We start from the raw sequence: 26128 nt of genomic DNA, 5'->3' as shown, positions 1-26128 counted from the left end.
CAGATTTGTGCATGGTTAGGAATAACTAACTATTTCAAAAAATCACATCTTCCATAATCTCAAACCTTAGAGTTCATAGGAGCGCTGCTCAACACAAGATCATCAAAGACCTCTCTTCCTCTTTCCAGAGTTCAAACCTTAAAAGCGCAAGTTAACAAGATACTTTGCAGTACCACAGTCTCTGCTCGCCTAGTCCTACAAACACGAGGATCAGTGGTAGCAGCGATTACCCCTTGTTCCACTGGCCAGATTACACATGAGGATTCTTCAATGGATGTCGGTGTGATAAATTTTTAAGTGTTGATATTGGCACATTTTGTCAGTATGTTGGGCCAAATCAAGTCTTGATGCTTTGGGACACTACTGGGTTTCATGATTTTTGGACGTTATTGTGACTGAGCTCATCAACCAAGTATTTTTTCCTTTAACACTCATGGTGGTGAGGTTGGAACTAGACCGATTCCTGTCCTTGTTCCTTTTGTATGTATTTGTTTTAAGCAAGCTTGCAGGTGCATTATGGCCTCAAACTCCACCCGCTGTAGCCAATATTTGCCCTCTGTGTACCTGGCTGCCTGAGGTAAATACTTTTTATTTTTTAAATAAAGAAAGTTATATTATATTATGTTACTTCCCTTTTTATAGTTACTTTAAGCTGCTTGTTTTTGTTTCCTTAGTAATTCACAATGCTAGCCACCTCTGCTGTGTACATTAGAGACTGACAGATGACTCTACCAAAATTGACCAAAAAGGGAAAGTAAAATAGCAAGATAATTGCCATCTCTGATAACCACATCCAACTTGAGTAGTGTTTTAGCCATGCTAATCTTATGTAGTGTCCTCTGTTTCTTATTTTGCAGCATATATATAGCTTGGCAACTAAAAGTGAAAGCCAGAGGTATGGCAAAGGGAATTTCAGTACCCATTGTATATGTTGACAGTAGTAGTAATATTACATTTCCAAGATTCAACGTTGGGATTAAAGTTGTGGTTTAAAACATTCATAGTTTCTGGTAAGCTGAATAAAGGTAGATGGCTGTCATAATACAAGCCCTAAAGTCCTAGGGTAGACATTCAAACCTGTATTTAAACATTTATTGAATGATTCTAGTGAGTTATATTTCCTTACTTCTAATTGCAATATGCTCCATGATCTCACAATACTTTGGGTGCTAAACCTTTATCCAGTAATGGTTCTGCATTTTACTATCTGAAAGGTATAATTTGCCCCACAAGAAGTTCACCCCAATTGCAGCAACTTAATATTGAACAAAAGTTATTTCATTTTAAATAAACAAATGTTAAATAAAAAAAATAATAATTTGCCGCACAAGAAGTTCACCCCAATTGCAGCAACTTAATATTGAACAAAAGTAATTTCATTGTGAAGTGAATGATATGCTAAGCAGTGTCTACCATGTGATCAGTGATCATCGGTAGAAAATAAGTTGTGTTTTGCTAAATGTTCCTTATGTGTTGTACTGCACTCCATAATTCTTTTAGTAAATCTATTTTGAACACTTTATAATAAGGAGAAGTCACTTATTGCATATGTACAGAATGTTGTTGTTGTGTCTTTCGGCTTTTCCCGGTTAGGGGTCGCCACAGCAGAACTCCTGTCCGCTAATGATTGGCAGTAGATTTTTACATGCCGACTTGCCGGGCCTGACAGCTTTATTCAATTGTAGGTCTAATGTACATTGTAATAATTCAGTAAGACTACAACAGATCTTGTTGAAAAATTTGCCAGAGGGAGGCTTGTGATAGACGTAGCCTTTGCCTTAACAGTGCATGTATTTTTTAAATGTTGAGTTAAAACTTTTATGTACACCAAGGTGTCTCTATTCAGTCACTTCCTGTATAACGTAATTTCCCAAAGTAAAGTTACTTTGTCTGAAATGACCAGAATACATAACAGCACTCTTAGATGGAGTGATATTAATCCCATTTTATTTAACCATTCAGGCAGGTCTAACACGTGAATTGAAAGTAAATAATCCAGTGATGATATGAAGAAATGCCCCTGTTTTATTCTCATCAGCATAGTTAGAGAGCCCAAAAGTGTTGTTAATAGGCAAAAATGAGCATAAAAAGTTGAACAGAATAGGGCATGAAACGGGCTCCCTGTGGGACACTAGTAGAATTCTCACCAATTTGAAAAGTGACCCTGAGCTTTGACATGTTGACATCTATGTTTAAGCCAGCACTTAACTCGGTCAGTAATGTAAGGATTTATCTTGTGCTTTACAAGTGAGTTAATTGTTGCATGAGGGATACTATCTCAGCCTTTGATAAATCTGTAAGTATGCAACCCCAATACGAAGACCACTATCTAAGGCTTAACTAACAGCTTCACAAAATCCAGTCAGTTGGCGAAAGTTAGATCTTTGATGAACAAGTGCTAGTCCATTCGTGGATGTTTAGAAGTGATGATAAACCCCTCTCAAAACACTTGGCCGTAAGTGATTACTTATTGGATGTTTTATCATCAAAAGATCAACTGTTACGTATCGGTACAATATTTGCCAGTCTACATAAATGAAAAATAGTACTGGTCACTAGTATGTGAACTAACGAGGCTAAAGGGTATATCAGTTGGCCAAGAATATTATGGATTAAACAACTTGGTACAGAGTTAGAGCCAGTATCAATGTTCTTCGTAGTTGTGCTTAAAGCAGATTTCGCCTCATCCTCTGTGATTAATGGGCATGAAGTATGAGATTGGTCTGAAAATCAGATTTCACCAATAATTACAGTATTTAATAAAACTAAAACGGTGAAGTAGTCATTTAAAATTTCAGCGATTTCTAAAGAATTACAAATAAATGTGCCCTGATTAACATACTTGGCCTATTCTTGTTGGCCTTTTTAAACGTTAGGGTCTGCTTTCTTAGTCAGTGACTCTTTTGTTGGATGTCTTCATTTAATTTTTCGGTATCCCAAAAACATTTTTTTTTCTTTTAAGTTCGTGCACAACTCCTCTTTTTCTTACTGTTTTTTGTCCAATTAATCTAACCTTTTTGGCTATATTTAATAGCTGTGCCCATATGCTTTCTAATAACTGCCAAGTTGCTGATCATACAGATGAAGCTTCAGGGTTCCAATGTAGGTTATTAATTTCTTCAAAAACCTGTTTAGTGAAGTGATAAAATGAGTAATTCTCCCACTAACTACCAGAGATGTTGCACTGTTAAAAGAAATGCAAGACACTGACATGACAAAACCAGGTCAGATTGATCGATTGGGGTGGGGGGGGGGGGGTAGGGGTTTGTTTGTTTTTTTTGTGTTTTTTTTTCCCTAAAGAGGGAAACTGGGAAAACTGTCTCTGTGCAGAAACCTATGGGCTTCCTTTGTAAGTACTGCATCTGTACTAAGCGGTTCATGTAGCTTTCTCCACTGGTAGTGTTAATGGATGAGTTTCAACTCAACATTTTCTATTCCACAATTTCGAATTCCCCTGTCCTCCGTAGGAAACCACTGCTGCTGTTTTTTTCCCTTTACTGATAGTGATTCATTTTTTTTTCTGTCGTCGTGCAGTTGTGGAATTAGTATATGTAAGTGAAATGGGGGACTGGAGTGGTTGAGGGGCTTTGCAAAAAGGTGTTTTCATATATTTTTTTTCATTGAGATGAAACTTTCAATGTTTTTTTTTTTCCACCTGAAGCTTCATATAGCAGAGGGTCAATGAAAATTGAGGAAAACGATTCATTTTACTCGTGGCTAATGTAGATGTAGACAGTCTCTTCCCTAAACCTTAGTCTCCAAGACTCTTTGTCCAGAGAGAATTCTCCTATGCCTGAAGGAGTCAGATTTCTCTGTTTTATTGCATCAGTTGTGACATATGGTGCGGATTGTTTGTCTTGACCCAGATCAAGACATTTTTTTCTTTTAGAATGGGTGCTGCAATATCTGGGTACTTATGGACCAAATCTTCAAGGTATCCACAGTTTGTGGAGCCACCCTGATGGACTAGGTCTGGTATCCTGCAAGCTTTCTGTAACCACCTGTGTGGAAGAGAATATCTATAGGCCATCACTTTTTGTCTGTCTGACCTTTGTGTTATCTGAGGAAGCTACATGTTCTTCCTTATTTGTTTACTCTGAGGCTACATCATATTGGTGTGATTCAAGGTATTTAGACCTGCGCAGACTTTGGCTTTTTGGCTGCTTGGATCTAAAAAGAGTACATCATACTTTTTACTACTTCTGCAGGAGACTGAGCAGCCACAGATGTTAGAGATGGTGGCTGTAAGACAGGGGAGATGGACTTCCTAATAATTTAGTGAGGGAGATGAGCGACACTTTGGGAAGAAGTATTGAGGTTTTCCATGTGTGAGCTAAGCTTGGTGGATGAAAAGCAGTTGTCTTAAAATAATTCCTGCTGTAGTGAGGGATCCATTCTTGTAAGGTCAGTTGCATAAGGAATTGAAAAGGCAAAGACCTGCATTGGAATGCAAGAAGCTGGGGCCACCAAGGGAAGATGATAATGGTAACTATAATATATTAACAGTGACTGCACTAACATGCCAAATTCAAAGAACTCCTAGAGGGGGCTAGTTCTAATTTATTTATTTGTTAATTGAACATTTGTTTTATCAGGATAATCCGACTGGACAGCTGGTGTCCGTTTTCAGAGGAGTCCTGAGTTGAAAAGCTACAAGAAGTTACAGTGTGAATACATGGTTATTAAAAAAAATTAACAATTGGTAGAATGCTGACATTTTAAAAGGCAAGTCAGTTAATTGCAATACAAGTAGTAGGATAACAAGTGGTAGAATGCAGACATTTAAAAAGGCAAAACCGTTAAATGCAATACAAGCTCAATAGTACAGATATGTGATCACAGATCTTATAGTACAAGTACAATATATGTAAATAAGGTTTTCAGAGTATGCACATATTTACAAAATGTACAGTGTGTAGGTGAACCAAAAATGACAGTGAAAAGTATGCGTCAGAGGCCTCTGGGGGGGGGGGGTAACCTGCCTGCCTGCCTGCCTGCCTGCAGTGGGGCAATCGCATCAGTGCTACTGATATTTGTTGAGTGATGGCTGGGGTGCTGTTGCATTTAATCACCGAGGGAGAGAATGGAATCTGAGGAGGAAGTTGGCTCTGGAATTGTAGCGAGACAACAGGTGTATAACTGACTACAGCATACTAATATTGGCAGTTAAGAACCACCAACGATCTTCCCAAAGTGGTGGCAGGTAAATTTCACTCTGCCTACATAGTCGGAAGCTCCATTGCAGGCTACGAATTTAATGAAGAGCACAATAGGTTAGATGACCAAATAAACTACCAAGTTGCTGGGTATGTGTACCTTCAGTAGCTGATATCATATGTTCTTTCTGTGGGGAAGCTAGGACACCATAGGACACCATTCTCGGTAAAGATGCATGTTGTGTGTACATGAAGAGAAAACTTTGCAGTTATAATCCAGATTATCATTCATATCAGCAGTACAGAAACCACTGAAGTAGGATATCTTTCCATTGAAGTTTGAAAGTAAATTAGAAATTGATTGTAACCAGTTTTGCTTTTTTCCTGTTGCAGAAGCAATGATCAGCTGGACCTGTGTGCTGTTCTGTTCTTCTTTACGTAGTACCTAAGGTAACTCTAGATGTCCACGGTATAAAGCATATTCTCACAACACAGTTTTAGTATTTTCCCTAATACTTTAAAGTTTAATAGACTAGTTGAGGTTTCACTGTTGGCCATCTTGGGCATGAAAGATGGCTTAGTGTGCAAGGAAACCATGTTCTTATGAAATACCAAATAGTGAGAGCAAGCAGATATGACCTGGAGATCTGACATGAATAGTGGGAGGGGTGGTTGCAGGTCGAATTCTAAGGTATGCTGGAGTACAACCAGTTTAAGAGACCAGAGTAGGAACTGTTGATATGTGATAATTGTTGTCCTTAGACTCTTTTGGACAGTGATTGGCAACTGAAGAAGAGGAAGATGGAGCTTGACTGCCTTGTGATCACTGCATTTGCCATGATTTCATTTTCTAGAGTATTGTTTCTAAAGTTTTTGGTAGTGGTGTTGAACCCTTTTCAGATTGTGCGATATTTGGTGTAATAAAGAGCACCCAGACCCAAAAGGAAGTTAAGATGTGAATGTACGTGGTGCACTGGGATGCATAGTCTATTCTTGGAAGAGGCTGTGATGGAAGTTGCAGGAAATGAGCAAGAAATAAAATAAAGGGAAGTTAAGTCCTGAGTTGTGTTCTGCTGGGTAATGATAAAAGAAGACCTCCTTGTTTTAAGTTTTCTTGGAAGTAGAAAAACTCCACCAACTCTAATTAGATTTACTTTGAGCAGCCTGTGGCCATTCATTTCCAAGCTCTTTTTTCAGTAGAAAAGAGCTGGAGCCGTCTGGAAGGACAAGGTGTTACAGGAAAGCTGGTGTAAATGGCAAGTTTTTGCAGTGGGAATGTTCTTTGTAGTGAATACCAGGTCCATTTTTTTTCATTATCCCTGCAGCTGGAGGAGTCTGTCACGTCTAGGGATGCTGCTACAGCAGCAAGTGCCATTTAGGAGACTTGGCATGCTTGAGAAGTTTTTGTCAATGATTGTTTTCTGCTGATCTACATTTTACAAGGATAACTGGGTAACTGTTTGATATTCTGTGACTCATTAGTGCGAGTCCTGAAATAGTGAATCTTTATGATTGAAAATGTAGCCAATATGACATTTTGACTACAGGCTAGAGGACTGCCTTCCCTATCGGGGATTGATATCAAAGTATAGGCAAAGAAGAGGGGATAGGAAAATCCTAAGTGAAAGTCTTGCTCTGGTAGAGTTTTTAGTTGAATCTAGAGCAGAAGCTGCTGCTTAAAAAAAGGTTAATTAGTAGGAGATATAAAATATTGCATGATAATTGTAGGAATCAATCGGATGAGGTTAGAAAAGACTGGGAAGAGAGACTGGATAAGCAATTCACAAAGAGACAATGGGAGGACAAGAAGTATAGCTCCCGAATATGCAACAGAGTTTAGAAGATTTAGTACTTTTACTTTTACTTGGAAGTGTTTGCTTGGAGTATAAAAATACCTATGCAGACTCCAAAGAAATTTTCTTCAGGTAGATGGTAAATTTTGCAGGTGTAATAGGGATGACAGAGGTAACTGAAAACGTATGTTTTGGGGATGTAATGAGTTGGCGGACTTTAAAAATTCCCTACAGAGTACACTGTCAGAAATATTGGATGAGCAAATGGGTGTAACTAAGGAAATTTATTTATTTTTTTTCTTCTGAGCTGGACTACAAGATCTAAATTGCCTAGACATAGTAAGGCCTTGTTAAGTTTAATTCTAGTGGCTACCAAAAAACTATTTACTTGAAAATGGAACTCTTAAGGCTAAACCATATTTAAAGCAGTTAATATTATAAAATAAAAAAACTGAAAGTGAGATTTTTCCAAAATGATAGGAACAAATTCAATAGGGGAAAAATGTAATTATGGGAGCAATGCATGCAGAATAATGTTGCCTCTTTACCAAAATGGGTAATAATCCTGTGCAGGAAAGTGAGTACTGGAAAATGACAGAATGAGCATGCTGCTATAGAGTGATGTATTTTCCAAAAACTTTGTTAAATTGCTTTGCACCTGGTGGTGGAGCTGTTGAGACTTTCAGAGGAGGTGCTTGATGGGCATCCGTGACAGTGTGAGTGGTTTGCTTTTACACTAAATTTTTGGAAGTATTCTTTAATAATCATTAGGGCAAACGTGATTGTGTGTACACTTGAAGCTGTCTTGTGTGATAGGCTGAGTAGAACAGCTGGTATGTAGGTTATGAAAAAGGTAATTTGTGGTTTTATTGTTTTAAAATGGTCACTTATATGGGGCATTTTCATATGTAGCAGATTGCATCTAGAATTGTTCATCTCATTCCGAGTTCAGTGCCGTTTTATAGGGGCAGTAATTCATTTTATTAAATGAAAGGCATAAATATTAATGTTACTTAACTTTTATTCCTGACACCAAACTAGGTAGTAATTAAATGGTGTTTTGAGGATTGCTGTAATATGCAGATTCTCAGTACACTTTTATTTTTTTTGTTTTGCTTTGTTACTGGGGAAGTGTAGCTGGGCAGAGTAAGAATTGTTTGACATACACGAAAAAAATTTAGCAACCATAGCTAAGGATAGCCGTAAGGCATTCTTCAGCTATATCCATAGCCTAAAATGTAGGACCCAGACATGTGCTGAACTAGCTGTGGATGGCATCACACACACTGATCCTGCAAAAATAGCTAACCTATTAGCTGACAGTTTGGTGACCCCCCCCCCCCCGTCCTCCACAAAGCATTCCTTCTATATCTCCCTCACCTTGCATCTCCAAAGAGCAAGTCATTAATGCTCTCTCTTCAAGGCCAAAAACACAGCTTCTATGGGACTGGAAGGCATCCCAGGTTGCATTTCAAATCGTCTAAAACATGAGTTAGAAACTTCATTAGGTACTGTCTTCAACACGGCCTGAGTATTGGTTTTGTCCCTGCTGAATGGAAAACAGCAACAGTCATCCCCCTTCATAAATGGGGGAACTACATGCGGACCCATAAGGTTAACCAGCCTTATCTGTAAGGCCATGGAATGAATCATCATAGACGTTATAAATAAGGATATAGGTAATCTCAAAACCCTTGATCCAGCACAGTTTGGTTTTGTCAAAGGCAGGTCATGCCTATTAAACCTGGCAGACTTCTTTGAAGACATCACCAGAGCCATAGACTAAGGAAAATCTGAACATACAGCCTACCTTGACTTGGCTAAGGCCTTCGACACAGTCTCACATTTGAACATCAGTGAGAACGATTGATATTCAACTGCGAGATTTTGTCGTCAGATGGGTTGCTAACTGGCTAACCGAGAGATCACACTCTGAGTTGGGGACTTTACCTCAGACAACAGACCTGTCACCAGTGGGGTTCTAAAGGGGTCAGTGCTGGGCCCCTTATTGTTTGGAATATACTTCTCAGGAGTTCAGGCCAAAAGAGAGGGCCTGTGGCTGATTGGACCTAATTTGCAGTCATGAGCAAACAATCACTGAATCCCCAAACAATGTCAGTATACTTCAAGAGGGACTTGCACAAAACCAGTGATTGGTGCAAAAGACATAGACTCCAACTCCATGCAAAAAATGCATTATCGTCCCCTCCAGTAAAAATGATATCCCTGCAGAATATCATGTAAATAATACCCTAAGTAACCACTTAGTAGTGAGAGACTTGGGAAAGCAAGTTGATTGTAGCCTAAACTTTGTCTACCATGTGTCTACTTTGGTAAGGAAGGTATTCTTTGTTGCACACCTCATTAGCAAAGGCATTGCCTCAAGAACGAAATAGGTCATAACACCCTTCATCAGGCCAGTAATTGAGTACAGTGCTCCCTTTGGTATGTACCTTACCAGACACCTGCAACAACTTGAGACCCCCTCAGAGATTTCTAACCAAGAAAATTCACTGGTAAATTAAGAAAAAAGTACACAAATGTTGATGTCACAAATTAAGTCCAAACAAAACCCAAAGGCAATAAACAGGCTCTTCTTAAAACAGAACAATCTTTATTCAGTGTAAGCGCTTTTGTAATGTTAACCATTTCTTCTTCAGACACAATACATATGGAAAATACCCATCATTTATATACAAAATCATTAAAACACATCCAATCAAATTACACAGAACTCCCTACAAAATGTAAGGTAATTAAGTCAATAAATTTAAAGAAACACAAATGTATAAAAAAGCACTGACATATGCCTAGCTAATTATTTACATAATTATTTAAAAACATCATTCATAAGGGGCAACATGTAAAAACATGTAAAAAAATTATTGAAAAATATTAATATTATTATTATTAATACTAAACCCATGGTGAATCAACGCTTAAACTTTCTAGCCTTTAATACTGGCTTCAGCGGGACTATATCATTCAGTCCTGACCCCTGGTGTGCTACCAAGCGTAGAATCCACTTTAATTCTGTGGATTCAGTGTTGTTCACCATATCCCCCATCCTAGGACTTTCATACTCAACCTGAAGAACCTGAAATAAAAAACTGTATGTTTCACCATCTGAGAGTAAATGTTTGGCTATTGCACTGTAGTCCTGCCCTTTCCTTACACAATATGCATGGTCCCTAATCCTCTCTCTCTAAGCCGATTTGTTTTTCCTACATAAAATTTAAAACAAGCTTCCCAGTGGGCAATATGTACAACATTCTTGGTGTTGCAGTCAGCACTACACCTGATCTGCCAGAGATGCCTGGTGTTGAGATGTCTGAAATATCTAGACTCATCAATAAATGAGCAAAAAGTACATGCTTCGCATTTCCGTATGCCTGCATTCACATTAATAGGAGCTCTCAATATCCTAGGGGTAACATAACTGTTGCCTTAAGTTTAATTTGTTCTTATTAGAATACCTAGGTTTCATACTCACTATTTCACCAATGTCTCCATCTATGAGCAAGATATGCCAATTTTTATTTATTACTTGTTTAACTAAATTTACGTCCTGGGCAAAAGGCAAAATCACAGGGACTCTTGCACCTTCCTCTGATCTGTGGGTCACAACCCTGTGTCCTTTGGAAAAAAAAGGTTTCCCTCTCCCCTCTCTCACACTCTTGAATATGCACAGTCTAGTTCCTTTCTTGCATAGGCTCTAATTGGTAAAGGCTTCATTCAAAAACTCCAAACCCTTTTCAAAATCTATGTTCAGTGATGATGACCTTGACACCCATAATGCTTGTCCCTCCACTATGCTGTTAAACATGTGCGGTGGGTGCATACTAATACTTTCCAAACATGAAGGGTAGTAACATTCCTTCCTATGTATGCAGGTATGCAAACTTGCTCCTTCTCGAATCACTGTCACATCTAAAAAATCAATAGATAGATGCTGAACTCTGATAAGTGAACTTTAGAAATTCACTGTTCTTTTTCAAAAATTCAACAAACCGGACAAGTTGCTCATAATCGCCTTTCCAACATATAAACAGATCTACAAACCTTCTATAAAATCTAATGTTGGAATGACCCCCTACTTGTATAAATCTCCTCTCCCATTCCATCATTACAAGGTTTGCATATGAGTTGGCACAACTGGTGCCCATTGCTACCCCAGATGTTTGCCAATAATAATTTTCATCAAAAAGAAAAACATTATATTCTAATACTATTTCCAAAAGCATGCAAATAAAATCTGCTGTTTGTTCATCATAAGCAGCATGACTGAGTAGGCATGCTTTAACCATTTCCAAACCTTATTTGGAATACATGTAAAGAGATGCTACATCAAGGGTTACAAATAAATTAAACTTTTCACTTGCCTGGCCTGCTGTAAACGCATGTAAATCAACTAAAAAATGTTCAGTGTCTCAACGCAACTGGATGTTCCTGTAGAACCCTTGTATGTTCGTTATATAAAAATATAGAAATCATCTCAGTGAGCCCCCCTGCCACTGTTAGTCTGAACTTAGGCTTTAAAGGGTCTTTATGTATTTTGGGATGACCGTGCAGTTGAGGTATAACTGGATTTTCTGTAGTAAAAATAATTTAACATTTCCTTAGTTAAATGACCCAAACACATGCTTTCATAAAGATTCAACTGAATACTGTCATTAATTTTCTGGAGAACTTCTAATGTAACAGATTTATAAACATTCATATCAGAAAGCATGGTTTTCATTTCAGTGTAATAATATACTGCATCTAATATAACTGCAGGCCCACCTTTGTCAGAAGGTCGAATGACAATGTCCTTATTATTCTGTAAACTAAAAATGGGGCTAGTTCATCTTTTGTTAAATTTCCACATTTCTTAGTTTCCATATTACAAAAATTCTCATAAACATCTTTTTCGCAGGCCTGTAAAAATATTTCTACCTTAGGTGGCATAGTTGGTATAAATATACTAGGTTATTTATAAATATGTCACTATTACATTCATCTTTGTACAATTTTTTTCAAAGCCACTGTGCGTGCAAACAGACGTAATTGTATTAAAATGTCACTAAAGTCAGACTTTACCGTAGGTATAAAATTCAGACCTTTCGAAAGCAATTACAGCCCTGACTCACACAAATATCTTTTTAAAAACCCAACAGCTGACCCTGAGGTAATTTCTCAAGGGCCAAAAGGGATCAAAGCAACCTCTGCTAAGAATCTCACCCCCTCAGACAGGGATTCCCCGAGCATTGGACAGATGGAGTAAAAAAGTATACATCTCAGCTACTCTTGCTATCAGGGCATTGTATGCTTAAATATCAGCAACATATCTTGGAACTCCTTAAACAAAAATTTCTTCTTTTCCTGCTTGGGCAGACTAAAGATTTACAAGACTTAATGCATTCTGCAAGTCAAGTAACTAAACACATTTTGCACTGTGGTTTTGACGCCCTAGAAGCTTCTTGCAGGGCAGCAGTCACTGGATCTGTCATTAGAAGACATGCATGGCTTAAGGAGCAACCCGTGCCAGACCATGTCAGATCTAAATTGTTGGATGCCCCCTTGCACAAAGATAACTTATTTGACACTAAGGAAGAAAAAGCAAAATCTATGCAAACAGTTAGATTTCTTACAGGTCCAGCCCTCTAGGTTCAGTAGGCATTTTCCCTCCAAGCACTGGTCCTTTCCTGCTCTAAGTAAACAGACCCCCCCCCCCCCCCCCGACAGCAGCCCCAGGGAATGCAGAGATCCTAAGCAGTAGACTGCATCCACTTCAAAACCAGGGAGTTCTAAGCCATCCCCTTATGGTAAGAACTCAGTGACTCACTTCCTCCCGACCTTCCCTCTGCCCACCTTCACTTACCCTTAGGAGGAAAACTCTCCTTTCACTCAAGCACCTGGGCCACCATTACCAAGGACCATTGGTTTCTGAACATTGTTTCAGGGATGCAAATTCTCGTTCCACACCCTTCCAACACCAAAAGGGTTCCCAGATCTACCACCAAATCAGTGGGCAGAGGGTCAAAAGCAAATCCATTCCGTGCTCTCTTTGAGGGCAGTAGAGCTTGTTCCTACAGAACAGATAGGCCAAGGCTTCTACTGCAGACTTTTCTGGTGCCCAGAAAAAAGGGCAGCTGGCGCCCCATCCTTTCCTCTATCCATTCTAAACACCTTCCTGGTGATCCCAAAATTCAAAATGCTCACCCTCCAGTAGCTGCTACCCATGCTCTACAAGGACGCTTGGCTAGCCACCCTGGATCTAAAAGAGGCCTACCTCCACATTCTTATCAGGCAATCCTGCAGAAAATATTTCTGCTTCAGGGCAGGATCTCAACACTTTCAGTTCTCTGTGCTTCCCTTTGGCTTGTCTACTGCTCCCATAGTTTTCACAAAATGCCTGTCTCTGGCCATTGCCTTTTGCAGACAGAGATATTCAAATTTACCCCTTCTTAGATGACTGCCTTATTCAGGCAGTCAGCCAGGAAAAGCTGCTCAAGCACCTGGCCTTTTTAAAGAGCCTACTAACCTCCCTAGGGTACGCAGTCAACGAAAAGAAATCAAAACGGGTTCCCACCCAAAGGATGATATTCTTGGGAGCAAGTCTGGATACAGCATCTCAGATGGCATACCTTTCACCAGAGAAACAAATTTTCCTGTCAGCCTACTTCTCTCAACTGGTCACCAGGCCCCAGCTTTCTGCAAGGAAGATCCTGCAAGCTCTGGGGTTCATGGTATATTGCATACTCCTCATTCCATATGCCAGACTGCATATGAGGAAACTTCAGTGGTACCTAAAGAGCCTTTGGTGTCAACACTCTCAAGACCTGGAAACTCTTCTACCTATAATTCCTTGCCTCAGAAAGGAATTTCTGTGGTGGGCAACAAAATGCTCCCACAACAAGGTACTGCCCTTCTCCCTACACCTTGCCGCCCAGACCCTCACCACAGACGCATCAGACTACGCTTGGGGTGTACACCTGGATGGCCAATGGAGCCCACAGCAAATCCCCCTGCACATCAATCAAAAAGAGATGATGGTTGTCCAGCACGTCTTGATAGCTTTCAAACCCCTTCTCTCTCCTGGGGTTTTCCTGATCCAAAACAGACAACACCACTGTGATGTGGTACATCAACAAGCAGGGAGGGACGCACTCCTACCCTCTATGCAAGCTGGCCATGACCCTTTGGCTCACAGCCTCTTCCATTCAACAACACCTGTTAGCACAATGCCTACCAGGCTCTCTGAACTCCCTGGCAAACCAATTAAGCAGAAATCTTCTTGGACCCACATGAGTGGCAGCTCAACAGAAGTACCTTCACCCTAATAACTCAGAAGTGGGGAACCCCGAAGGTCGACGACTTTGCCTCCCACACCAAACATCAGCTCAGCAAATTCTGCACCAGGGAGCATCACTGCTTGGCATGGAAAGTGGAAGCCCTGTCCTTCCCCTGGGTCAACCTCTCGGTCTATGCCTTTCCTCCCCTACCTCTGATACCCAGGGTGCTGCTCAAAATAAGGGAGGAAAAATCAAGGACCATTCTTATGGCTCCAGACTGGCCCCGACAGCACTGGTACGTCTTGCTGCGCAGCTTGTCCCTGCTGCCTCCATGGCATTTTCCTCAGATTCCAAACCTCCTAAACCAGAGAGAAGGGGAATTCATGCATCCCCAATTGTAGACACTCAGTTTGGCTTACTCCCTAACCCAAAACCAATCTGCCTTCCTCAGTAAACAGGTTCTGGATGTTATCCGTGAGGCCAGACGCCCTAGCACCAGAAAGTCTTATGCAGATAAATGGAAAAGGTTCTGCACCTGGATCCAGGCTATGGGGGCCAATACGGCACAGCCCTCCATCCCTCTTATCCTGGACTACTTAGCTGACCTAATACACAGTGGTCTCTCTTTCTCCTCTATAAAAATTCTTGCCTCTGCTATTTCTGCCAATTTTCCCACTGAGCAGCCCCTTTTCTCACACTCTTTGATCGTACAGTTCCTCAAAGGGGCTAGCAACTTGAGGCCCCCCAGAAGGGCACCAATGCTAAGTTGGGACCTTAACTTTGTCTTGGAAAAGCTCACCCTGCCTCCTTTTGAACCAGTTTATTCTGAAGAGCTAAAATTTCTCTCCTGGAAGACAGCTTTCCTTCTGGCCATCACTTCAGCCAGAAGAGTCTCTGAGCTGCAAGCACTCATGGCTTTGGAACCCCTCATCATCTTCCGTGCAGACTGGGTATCCCTCAGAACTAACCCATCCTTCATGCCCAAGGTGGTGTCCAGTGTGGCTCTCAACCAATCCATTCATTTGCTCACCTTCTTTCCTATTCCCCAGAACAAGGGGGAAAGGATTCTTCACTCTCTAGATGTGCACAGACAGCTCGGATATTACCTGGACAGGACTAAATCCTTCAGAGAACGTCTGATCAGTTGCTGGTTAGCTTTGCTACAGGGGCAGATGGCAAAGCCATCTCCAAGCAAACCATTTCTGAATGGCTAGCACACTGCATCAACTTCTGCGTCAAACAGCAAGGTAAGCCTCCCCCCAAAGGGGGGGGGGGTCAGGACACACTCCACCAGAGCAGCCACCACCTCTGCAGCTTTCCTCAGAGGAGTTCCCTACCAGGGACATCCTGGAGGCTACCACCTGGACATCTGTTCACACTTTCATCAAGCATTTACCACCTGCCTCTCTTTTCAAATCCAGGGCAGGGTTTGCCTCTGCAGTCTTGCAGGGCATCCTAGCCAGCCCCTTTCTTCCTTGACTGCCTCCACCCATTTCCTCAGCTTTGAGACTCTACCCAAATGTGATGATTGCAACAGTGAAACATGAAGAACACAGTACAGTTGTGTACACTTACCATAAATGTAGATGTTCAAGTGTATTCACTGCTGCAGTCCTAGTTTCCCTCCCTCCACCCCCCTTTTTTCTTTCTACTTTTATTACCAATATTCCTTGTTATTCTCCTTTCCTTACAAGGGACATATTGGTATTTATTTTCCACTGGTTGGGTTTTTCCACCAGAACCTGGCCTCCTACTTTGTGGGCTCCTGACAGGTTAGGGCAAGAAAAACTGATATAATGGCATTGGCTGTCTTACTTTATACCACTGGCGACCTGACGTCAGTCCTCAAGCGATAGCAACCGACGCAGAAATACTAAGTCTCTGGTATTCAGGCTGGCCGAGGGCTACCCTGGCAGGGATAACTCAAATGTGATAACTGCAACACAGATTAAAGAATTTAAAAAAGCACACAAATATGAAAATCTGAATTACTAAACCATTCACTGAATGCAGCTTGGTCTTAACAACATGCAGGAAATGCACACCTTTGCCCTGAGTATGTACCTACACCATCCAACCCCTGGAATGGGCCTCATTCTGAATATCCAGCTAAAGAGAGTTTTGGCATAGCTTTCTAGACCCCTCTCACCACACTGGTTTTAGTGCCTTCTACTGTTTACTTTCCACATGAACTATTGCTTGCACAGACACACATGTGCACACACTAATTATCAGGGAAGGGTATTAGTATTTTCCAGCACTGTAACTTCCGGTCCTGCCCCTAAGGAAGTAAACTGCAACCATTGCAGATTGCCGGGCTAAGAACCTCTTGGTTATTGTTTCATTCATATTAATGAGAATATTCAGAGATTTGAGATGTATGACTAGGCTTAGAAAAGCTCTTATGGTTATTAGCCTAGTAAACGCCTGTGAACAAATGATTGTGTGTACCAAAGCAGGCTGGCAAATTATAGGTGGATGTTAATAGCTTGTCACCGTTTAGCAATAAATACCTCTTATGAATACAAGTATGTTGCCAGTTTTTAAAAGTAAATAAATATTTTTTTTCATAAAGAAAATAGTTAAAGTGGTACAGCTAACTGTTTACAGAGAAACATATTAAATTGCACATGAAATGGAAAATAATCCTTTTGGACAAATAAATAAGAAAAAAAAACACTGTAGTACAAATAAACTTTGATTAAAAGAATTCCTGAGTCCAGAGATAAACTGGGTTAGTCTCAAGGCATTTCTGAGCCCTAAGCTGAACTGGCTCAATGTCTGTGCATCACACGTAGAAACAAGGCCATAAGTTATCTTTTGGGTATGTATATCACAAACGTCAGGGTAATGCTTCATTTACTCTTCTCATTTTCTTTCTGACTGCTTTTCATGTAGTTTTTTTTTTTCCATACAGAAACCATAGATTCAGTAAAGCACCATTTACTTTTCTTACTGTAGGCTGGCTATCTCCTTAACATAATTTTTTAATTTATTTTTATGGCTTTTAGCTTTCTGTTTTAGGAATAGTCACAGGTAATGTGATTAAGGGGGGGAAGAGTTTACTTCACAATTCACGTCTGCTGTTTATTTTACATCCTATATATAATTGCTATATTTCACAGCAGAAGATGTTGCAAATTTTTGTAGTTTTTTATACAGCTTTATAAAAATGTCACGAGATCACACACCTTTTTTTATGCCACTGAAAAATACATCATTCAGGATAAGTGGCATATGTTTCATTTACCTGCTGTAGGTTTTGTAAAGTTGCAAGTACAGCTCTCGTGTCTGTTGCAGTCTGACTCAGAAAAAGTGGCAGATTTATTCCGTAACAGCTTTTAATTGTCGAATGGATGAATGAAGTGTGATGTAGGTAATTACGGAAAGAATGAAGTGTACTGTAGGGTAAGGTGGCATTCTGGGTTCTAGCCTTAAGCTTGGTAATACACTTGGAACCTGTCAATACCCGACTTGAGGGCAAAGGGTAAGGTCATGTTCTGACACGTGGAGACTTGTAATCTTTGTCATTATACTTCAAAGCATGTAGTAGCTTTCCGTTAGTAGTGGAATCTTCGTCATGGAAATGTATGTGTACTAAGTGTCTAAAAGGACAACATTAACACGACCTGTTGCACTACCGTTACCAAACTGTGCTGATGAGCTGTCTGCCATTTGACTGTGGCATAGTAAAACAGCTGTGCAAAGGATTACACTGCTGGGTGGCAAGCCCTGCATGGTGGTTCTTCACACCACACACTCACAAGCACACTTACACCTGTGGCTAATTTAGAATGTCCATTTCACCTACTGCATGTCTTTGGAATGTGGGAGGAAACTGGAGCACCCAGAGGAAACCCACACACACAGGGAGGATATAAAAGGAAGGACTGGAACACTGAGACTTGAATTCATGAACTTTGTGCATACGTTCTGCTGTTTTACAGGCCACAGTTTTCTATGTAGCAAAATAGCTTATTGAGGATGAGGATAGAGAAGGGAGCATTTCATAAGGTAAATTACTTGGGGATAGGTACGAGCATTTTGGATTAGAGAGATTATGTTCTTCGTGTTTCACTGTTGCAGTCATTACATTTGGGTAATCTGCTAGCAGGTTGCCCTCAGTCAGCCTGAATTCCAAAGTCTTGGGTCATGCGTCGGTTGCTGTCTCCTCTTCCATGATGTCAGGTCGTCAGGGGTATAAAACGAGCAGCCGACGCCATTTTCTTTAGTCTTTCTTGCCGCATGGTGCCTGAAGCAGAAGCATTTCGCAAGTGCCGATCAGCCGACTCTTGAAATATTCGAGTTTGAGTTTCAGAACTGAAGTCTTCACTAAAGCTAAGTACCCCATTGGGGAAACTTTTTTCTTGCTCCATACCGATGTCAGAAAAAGTTAATAATTGTATTACTTGTGGGAAGCAAATACCTCATAAGGATTTCCATTTATACTGTATTCCTTGCCTAGGCCCTGATCACAATGTGCTTGGCTGTCGGTTTTGTGGTAGATTTTAACCAGCGCACTATTAAGCGTTGGTATATTTTTGCCTCAAAGTATTTTGGAAACAGATTTAACTACCCAGAAATATCGTCAGATAGCAATCTGACTACCGGAGTACATAAAAAAATGCAAAGAAAAGGACAGACACAGACAGTCGAGGTCCAAAACCGATGACAAAGCTTCTCCTAAGCCAGTCGCCAGTTCTCCGGTACTCAGTGAGGCACTTTCGCAGCCCCAGATACCCACTACTTTCGAGTCGCAGGCCCCTACCGAGACCCATGTGAAGTCCGGCACGCCGCAAGATACTCAAAGTATTGGACCCACGGATGTTTCTCCCTCAGATTGGTTCGGAGCCGTTGAGCAGGCACTGGCTTCTGATGGTGTATTCAGGCCTCAACATTTTTATATCAAACCGACGACAGCTGCAAAACCAAAGACAAAAGCAACTTCTAAAACTAAAAAACTGACGCATGAGCCACGTGCACAGGCCGCTATGCCTAAAAAACAGATGATCAAAATTGTTGAAGACCTTATTACCTTGACCAGGGGTTTCCATCCCCCTCCTGATAAGAGGCCTAGGCAAGACACTGATTATGAATCTTCAGATCAGGTTTTTATTTCTTCTGATCAGGAATTATCTGTACCTCCCTATGAGGATTCTGATGCAGAGGAGTCTATACCATCTGCATCACCTCCTGAGGATTATTCATTTGGAGAAACCTTGCATAGTTTGAGGGAGCATTTTCACTGGGAGAGTCAAGATTTCTCAGAATCAAAGAGGCTCAGGGATTTCCTTCTTCCCCCTCAGCACAGGCCTTTAGCCATACCCCCTGTTTTAGACATTGTGGATGATGTGTTTTCGGAGTCAAGCTTGACACCTGACTCCTTACCTCTGGCTCCCAGCAAGCCTGAATGATATACAGGGTCCCTGACTCGCACAAATTTTTATTTAGAAAACCTGCTGCTGATCCTGAAACTATTTCACAGGGTCCAAAGGGAGTTAAGGCCTCAACAGCAAAAAATCCTACCCCCTCTGACAGAGATTCAAGGGCACTGGATAGATGGGGAAAAAAGGTTTATACATCTGCAACCTTGGCAATTAGGGCCTTTAAACTGCCAGTTTCATATGCTCAGGTATCAACAACATGTTATGGGATTGCTGAAACAGAAAATGGTGTTGATTTCTGAATGTGCAGAAAATAAAGTATTTCAGGAATTTTTGCATGCAGCTGAACAGGTTGGAAAGCATACTTTGCAATGCGGTTTTGATTCCTTAGAGGCCTCCTGCAGGGCCGCAGTTACTGGATCTGAGATTAAGAGGCATGCCTAGCCAAAAGAGCAAAATTTGCCTGATCATGTTAAAGCTAAATTACTGGATGCACCTTTACAGCATGATACTCTGTTTGGTATTCAGGCAGAAGTGGTTTTAAAGAAAATGGAAGACAAAGCTAAGTCTATGCAAACTGTAAAAGAGTTCTTACAAGTGCAGCCACCAAGATTCAGTAGACACTGGCTAAAATAAAATTGGTCTTTTCCTGTGTCTGACAGAGCTGAAAGGGGCAAATCCACGCACCCTAAGGGTTCCAGATACCAGGCACAAGATTCTTAAAGGTCAAAGCAATGGGGCGCTTCTACCTCCACATCTGGAGGAGATAAAGCGCAAACCTACAGAAAACAGTCCCAATGACTTCCCTCTGCCTTCACCAAGCACTTACCTTTTGGCAGCACCCTTAGGGGGAAAATTAGCACTTTTTGCTCAAAATTGGCAATTTAATAACCCAGGACCAAGTGAGTGCTAAACATAGTATCACAGGGATACAGATTCCATTTCCATACTCTGCCAATGGCAAACGGTTGGCCAGATCTGCCAAAAAAATCAATGAGCAGAGGCACAGAAACAGGTTACGTCCCTCATGGATATGGGGGCCATTCAGCCAGTACCAGAACAGGAAAAAGGACAAGGTTTTTACTTGACTGTTCTTGGTGCCCAGAAAGGACAAGGCCTGGCGGCCAATACTGGATTTATCAATTTTGAACACATACCTGGACATTCCAAAATTCAAAATGCTGACTTTGCAGCAGCTTCAGCCCATGCTGGGCAAGAATGCTTGGCTGGTGACATTAGACCTAAAAGAGACATACCTGCATGTCCCAATAAGGCAATCGTGCAGAAGATACCTCAGATTCAAGGCTGGCTTAATGCATTACCAATTCTCTGCACTGCCCTTTGGCTTATCTACTGCGCCCAGGTTCTTTACAAAGTGCCTGGCACCAGTAATTGCTTTTTGCAGATAGAGGTATACAAATATATCCTTACTTGGACGACTGTCTCATTCAAGCAGAGAACAAGGACATTCTTCAACACCTGGCGTTTGTGAAAAGGTTTCTAACATGCCTAGGGTACACAATAAACAAAAATAAATCACAACTGGTACCCTCTCAAAAGATAACATTCCTGCGTGCAAGCTTGAATACAACTGCCCAGTTGGCTTACCTCACGCCAGACAAACAAAGGCAACTGACTACTTACTTCAAACTGATGGCAACAAAAACCCAGTTATCTGCAAGACAAACTCTGCAGGCTTTGGGCTTCATGGCATCCTGCATCCTACTGATTCCATATGCAAGACTGCATATGAGGAAACGTCAATGGTACCTAAAAAGTTTATGGAGTCAACATTGTCACAGTCTGGAAACAATGATTCATCTCGCTCCCTGCCTACAACAGGAGTTTCTATGGTGGGCAAAGGCATGTCACCAAATCGTGGGACGGCCCTTCACTCTACCCCCTGCCAGCCAAACCTTAACAATCGCATCAGATTATGCCTGGGGGCCCACATGGCAGGAAGATGCATTTAGGGCATATGGACCCCAAAACAAATGCACCTACATATCAACCAAAAAGAGATGCTAGCTGTTCAGAATGCCCTGATAGCTTTCAAGGACTTGCTTCATCCAGGACAACTACTGATAAAGACGGACAACACCACGGGTATGTGGTATATAAACAAGCATGGGGGCACGCACTCCTACCCTCTTTGCAGATTAGCCATGGCACTGTGGGATACAGCTTTGACTTACAAAATACATCTTCAAGCTCAATTCCTGCCAGGAAAACAAAATACTGTGGCAGACGATTTAAGCAGAAACCTTATAGACCCTCACGAGTGGAAACTAGATCCACAAGTCTTCAGCATGATAACAAAGAAATGGAGGAGCCCGGACATAGATCTGTTTGCCTCTCCTCAAAATTATCAATTGAAAAGATTCTGCACAAGGACTTATCACAGACAAGCATGGAAAGTGGACGCCCTATCCTTCAGTTGGAAAAACCTATCAGTTTACGCTTTTCCTCCTCTGCCTCTTCTTCCCAAGGTCCTACTAAAAGTCAGACGAGACACCAAAGATGATACTAATTGCCCCGGACTGGCCCCGCCAATACTGATACCCAGTCCTAAGGAACTTGTCTCAATACCCAGCTTGGAACTTACCTCAGAGACCTTAACCACTGTCCCAGCAAAACAATCAGATCCTGCACAATCAACTCCATACACTGAACCTGGCAGCATGGCTGATCATGTAGTTATACAAAACAACACCTCTCAGTAAAGCTGTGATGGATGTCATTTTGGCAGCCAGAAGGCCTAGTACTAGAAAATCTTATGCTGATAAATGGAAGAGATTCTGTGCTTAGAATCAAGCACAAGGAACTGATACAGCAGAACCAAATATTCCTCGGATATTACAATACTTGACTGAGATGCTTGACAAAGGCCTATCTTTCTCATCAATTAAAATCCATGCCTCTGCCATTTCGGCTCATTACAATACAGAGCCACCAATCTTTTCTCATCCTTTACTAAAGCAGTATCTTAGAGGAGCCAAACATTTAAGGCCTCCTAGAAGATCACAGATACCTGCATGGGACCTCAATTATGTGTTGGAAAAGCTCACCCTGCCTCCATTTGAACCAGCTGCTACTACTGATATAAAGTTTTTATCATGGAAAACAGCTCTGCTACTAGCAATTACTTCAGCAAGAAGAGTCTCAGAGCTACAGGCCCTCATGGCTGTGGAGCCTTTTATCATATTTTACACAGACAGGGTGTCTCTGAGGACAAATTCTTCATTTATGCCTAAGGCGGTTTCCAGTGTGGCTCTTAACCAAACTATTCATCTGCCACCCTTTTATCCAAATCCACAGAACAAGGGGGAAAGAATTTTGCATTCCTTGGATGTACACAGACAGCGAAGATTCTACTTGAGCAGGACTAAAGCTCTAAGAAAAACTGAGCAATTGCTAGTGACATATGCTGCAGGATCAGAAGGAAAGGCTATTTCAAAGCAGACTATTTCAAAGTGAATAAGCCACTGCATTCGTTTCTGCTGCTTACACCATGGCAAACCTGTGCCCAAGGGCATTAGGTCTCATTCCACCAGAGTTGCAGCTACTTCAGCAGCCTTTCTCAGAGGAGTACCAACCAAAGAAATTCTAGAGGCTGCTGCCTGGAGTTCTGTTCACACCTTTACAAAGCATCATCATTTGCCTCTCTACTCTAAGGCCAGGGCAGGCTTTGCCACTGCAGTTCTGCAGGGCCTTATAGCCACACCTAATGCTGTTTAGCACCAGCCTCCCATCCATGGCTTTGGGATTCTACCCAAATGTAATGACTGCAACAGTGAAACACGAAGAACATAGTACAGTTGTGTACACTTACCATAAATGTGGATGTTCAAGTATATTCACTGTTGCAGTCCAGGTTACCTGCCCGTCACCCCCCTTTCATTCTGGAGTTTCTTTCCTTCTCTATCTTCTAAAACCTACGTGGTGTATTTGCTTGTAGATGAAGGCAAAGTTTGTATTAATGCCTGTATATATAGTTTTTATATATATTTGCTACCTTTTTGGGGGCACCTGACATCTGTTGCAAGAAAAACTAAAGAAAATGGCATCTGCTGCTTGTTTTATACCCCTGACGACCTGACGTCATGGAAGAGGAGACAGCAACTGATGCAGGACCCAAGACTTTGGAATTCAGGCCGACTGAGGGCAACCTGCTAGCAAATTACCCAAATGTAATGACTGCAACAGTGAATACACTCTAACATCTACATTTATGGTAAGTGTACACAAGTGTACTTTTTTCTCTTCTGTCAGGTGGAGATGCTGTTTATAATGTGGTGTATCTCTGTCCATATACTAAAACAGTAGTGGCGGGCTAACACAAATTGTGTGTGCGGCACACTCAGGATTTTGCAAATGTTGAGGCTTATGAACAAGTGAAACAAAAGCTGCTGTGAATAGTTGCAATTCTGTCTTCATATTTTTGATGAATGTAACCTAAGAACTTTAGTAAGATACAAACCAGATGACTTGGTCAGGGGAGCATTAAGTTTGCTTTGGTTTATGAGTAGTGTGGAGAAGCTTTTTTTTTTTTTTTTTTTTTTTTTTTGTTTTCCTCCCCTTGGAGCAAAATTTTTGTGTATTTAATGAAATTAGCGTTGTACTTTTGCTATATCCTAACAGATGTTTATATTTCAGATGTTCTGATGTCTTGAAAAAGTGTTCAGAAGTGTATTAGTTTGACTTTCTGGATCTGTCATATTCCTGTTGGTAGGAGATCTGTTTTGTGTCCCATGTCTAGTTAGCGACATGTACAATTTGGACTTGAATTTAGTGCATTGACTTATCAGGATCTTTTAGATAAGGACTGTATCAGAAGTGAAAATAGTGGAACAGGTGATAACTTTTACATGATTCATTTGTAGTCTCATTGGTTGTGGTGCTGCTATAAATTTGTGTAGTCTAGCACAGTGATGACGAACCTATGACATGCGTCTCAAAGGTGACACACCAGCATTCACCAACTCCCGAGTTACCAATGAAACTGAATGAAAAAATAGAAGAAATCATGTGACCCTACACTTATCTATTAAAACTCTGCAACAAAAAAGCCATTCATTGATGTTAAACAAAATCAAATGCAGTGTGTTCCATATATTTTCAGTTCAATTCAAAATTACTACTAAAAGTAGGGTAATGTTTTGGTGAACTGTTTTAAGCCCAATTATCAATGTGCATATCATTTTCTCTATTGTAAATCACTGATTTTTCTTTTACCTTTATAATACATAGCAGGACACATGATTGGACTGTATTTGAATATGTAAAAAACAGTTTCTTTTGTTCGTGTGGGGTGGGGGTGGGGTGCCAGCTGAGTCAAGATAAGCATTTTCCAAATTTTTGACACGCCGAATCCAAAAGGTTTGCCATCACTGGTCTAGCAGGTATCTCCATGTTTCTGTGTTTTTCATACCCAAAAGGCTTGCCAAAGTTCCTTCTGTTCTGCCTTTGTTGGTGCCATAGTATTGGAGAAAGTACAAAGTAAATACATTTGTTGCACTCCCTTGAGTTTAACAGAATTGAAAGAAAATAAAAATTTTATTAAGTGTGATGTTTCAAACCATGCACATTTATGAAGCAATGTGATAAACAACTGCAGTGGTAATAGGGCTGGAATACATAAATCTTTAGACCCACATGACTAAGTCAGTCACTTCTGGGAGGTAGAACTGACTCAGTGAAATTCGTCATTTAGAAGTAATCAGAAGGGGAATTGTTTGTAATTTTGAGAATGAAAAGACAAGTTGAATTGTTGTATAATGTTAACCTGATTTGATTTTTCTCCCTCTACTTGTCTCTTTCTCTCTCTCCCTTTAGAGAGGGTTTTGAATATTAAATCAAGGAATTGTGCACATGTCCAGTTTGTATTCAAACTATTAAGTGAAGTAAACCTGAAAGAGGAAGGTTGTTTGCGAAGCATCAGTTTTTTGAACTGAGAGTTGTACTGTAAGGTGATAGAACTGAAATGTTGTACTGTAAGGTGATGTAAATGACACTCTAGTGTAACCCTAGTAAAACGTGTCTCCTTCTGTCATTTCAGGAGCTGCCTGCTTCCTTGGTGATGGCTTGTTTGGCTGCAGGGTAATTCCTTGACTTCCTAGAACTGTCCGACTGACTGCTGTAATTGGAGGATTGCAGACTGAACATGCTGACTTCAAACCTGGGTCTGTCCCTGTTATGAACTTCTGATGGAAAGAATAGAATATTAAGTGAAACGGAACGTGACATTTTAGGGGGTGTGTTTTGATTTACAATGGCTGCTGTACCAAGTCAATGGGAGGTACAAGTGGAGACCAGCACAGGCAGCAGTGCTCTTCCTAGCAATTCTGAAACAACTGCTGTCAGTCACCACACCAAAACCAATTCTTTTGCATCTGAAAATGGTGATATCAATAGTAAGTTATCCTAAAGAAGCATGCATTTACTTTTCTTTGACTAAAATTACTGAAAAGAAAATGTGGTATAAATATATGAAAAAAATGTAGATGTTTGTATTTCAC

The 26128-nt window shown here is 40.8% G+C and overlaps 1 protein-coding gene across 2 annotated transcripts in view; it reads left to right on the top strand.

The window, feature by feature from the left end:
• GOLGA3 (golgin A3) overlaps positions 1–26128 on the top strand; it is a 1508539-nt gene that overhangs the window by 165933 nt on the left and 1316478 nt on the right. For both annotated transcript variants that reach the window (XM_044068715.1, XM_044068714.1), the window contains exon 2: positions 25669–26023. In XM_044068715.1, the coding sequence (XP_043924650.1) occupies positions 25882–26023 (142 nt within the window). In that variant the 5' untranslated portion in view covers positions 25669–25881. The remainder of the gene's footprint in view (positions 1–25668; positions 26024–26128) is intronic.

The sequence above is a fragment of the Protopterus annectens genome, chromosome 4.part0, assembly GCF_019279795.1.
Source record: "Protopterus annectens isolate FY-2018-M chromosome 4.part0, PAN1.0, whole genome shotgun sequence".
In the NCBI taxonomy this organism is placed as follows: Eukaryota; Metazoa; Chordata; order Ceratodontiformes; family Protopteridae; genus Protopterus; species Protopterus annectens.
The sequence above is the reverse complement of the archived record's forward strand: the minus strand, read 5'-3'. Positions and strand labels throughout refer to the sequence as shown.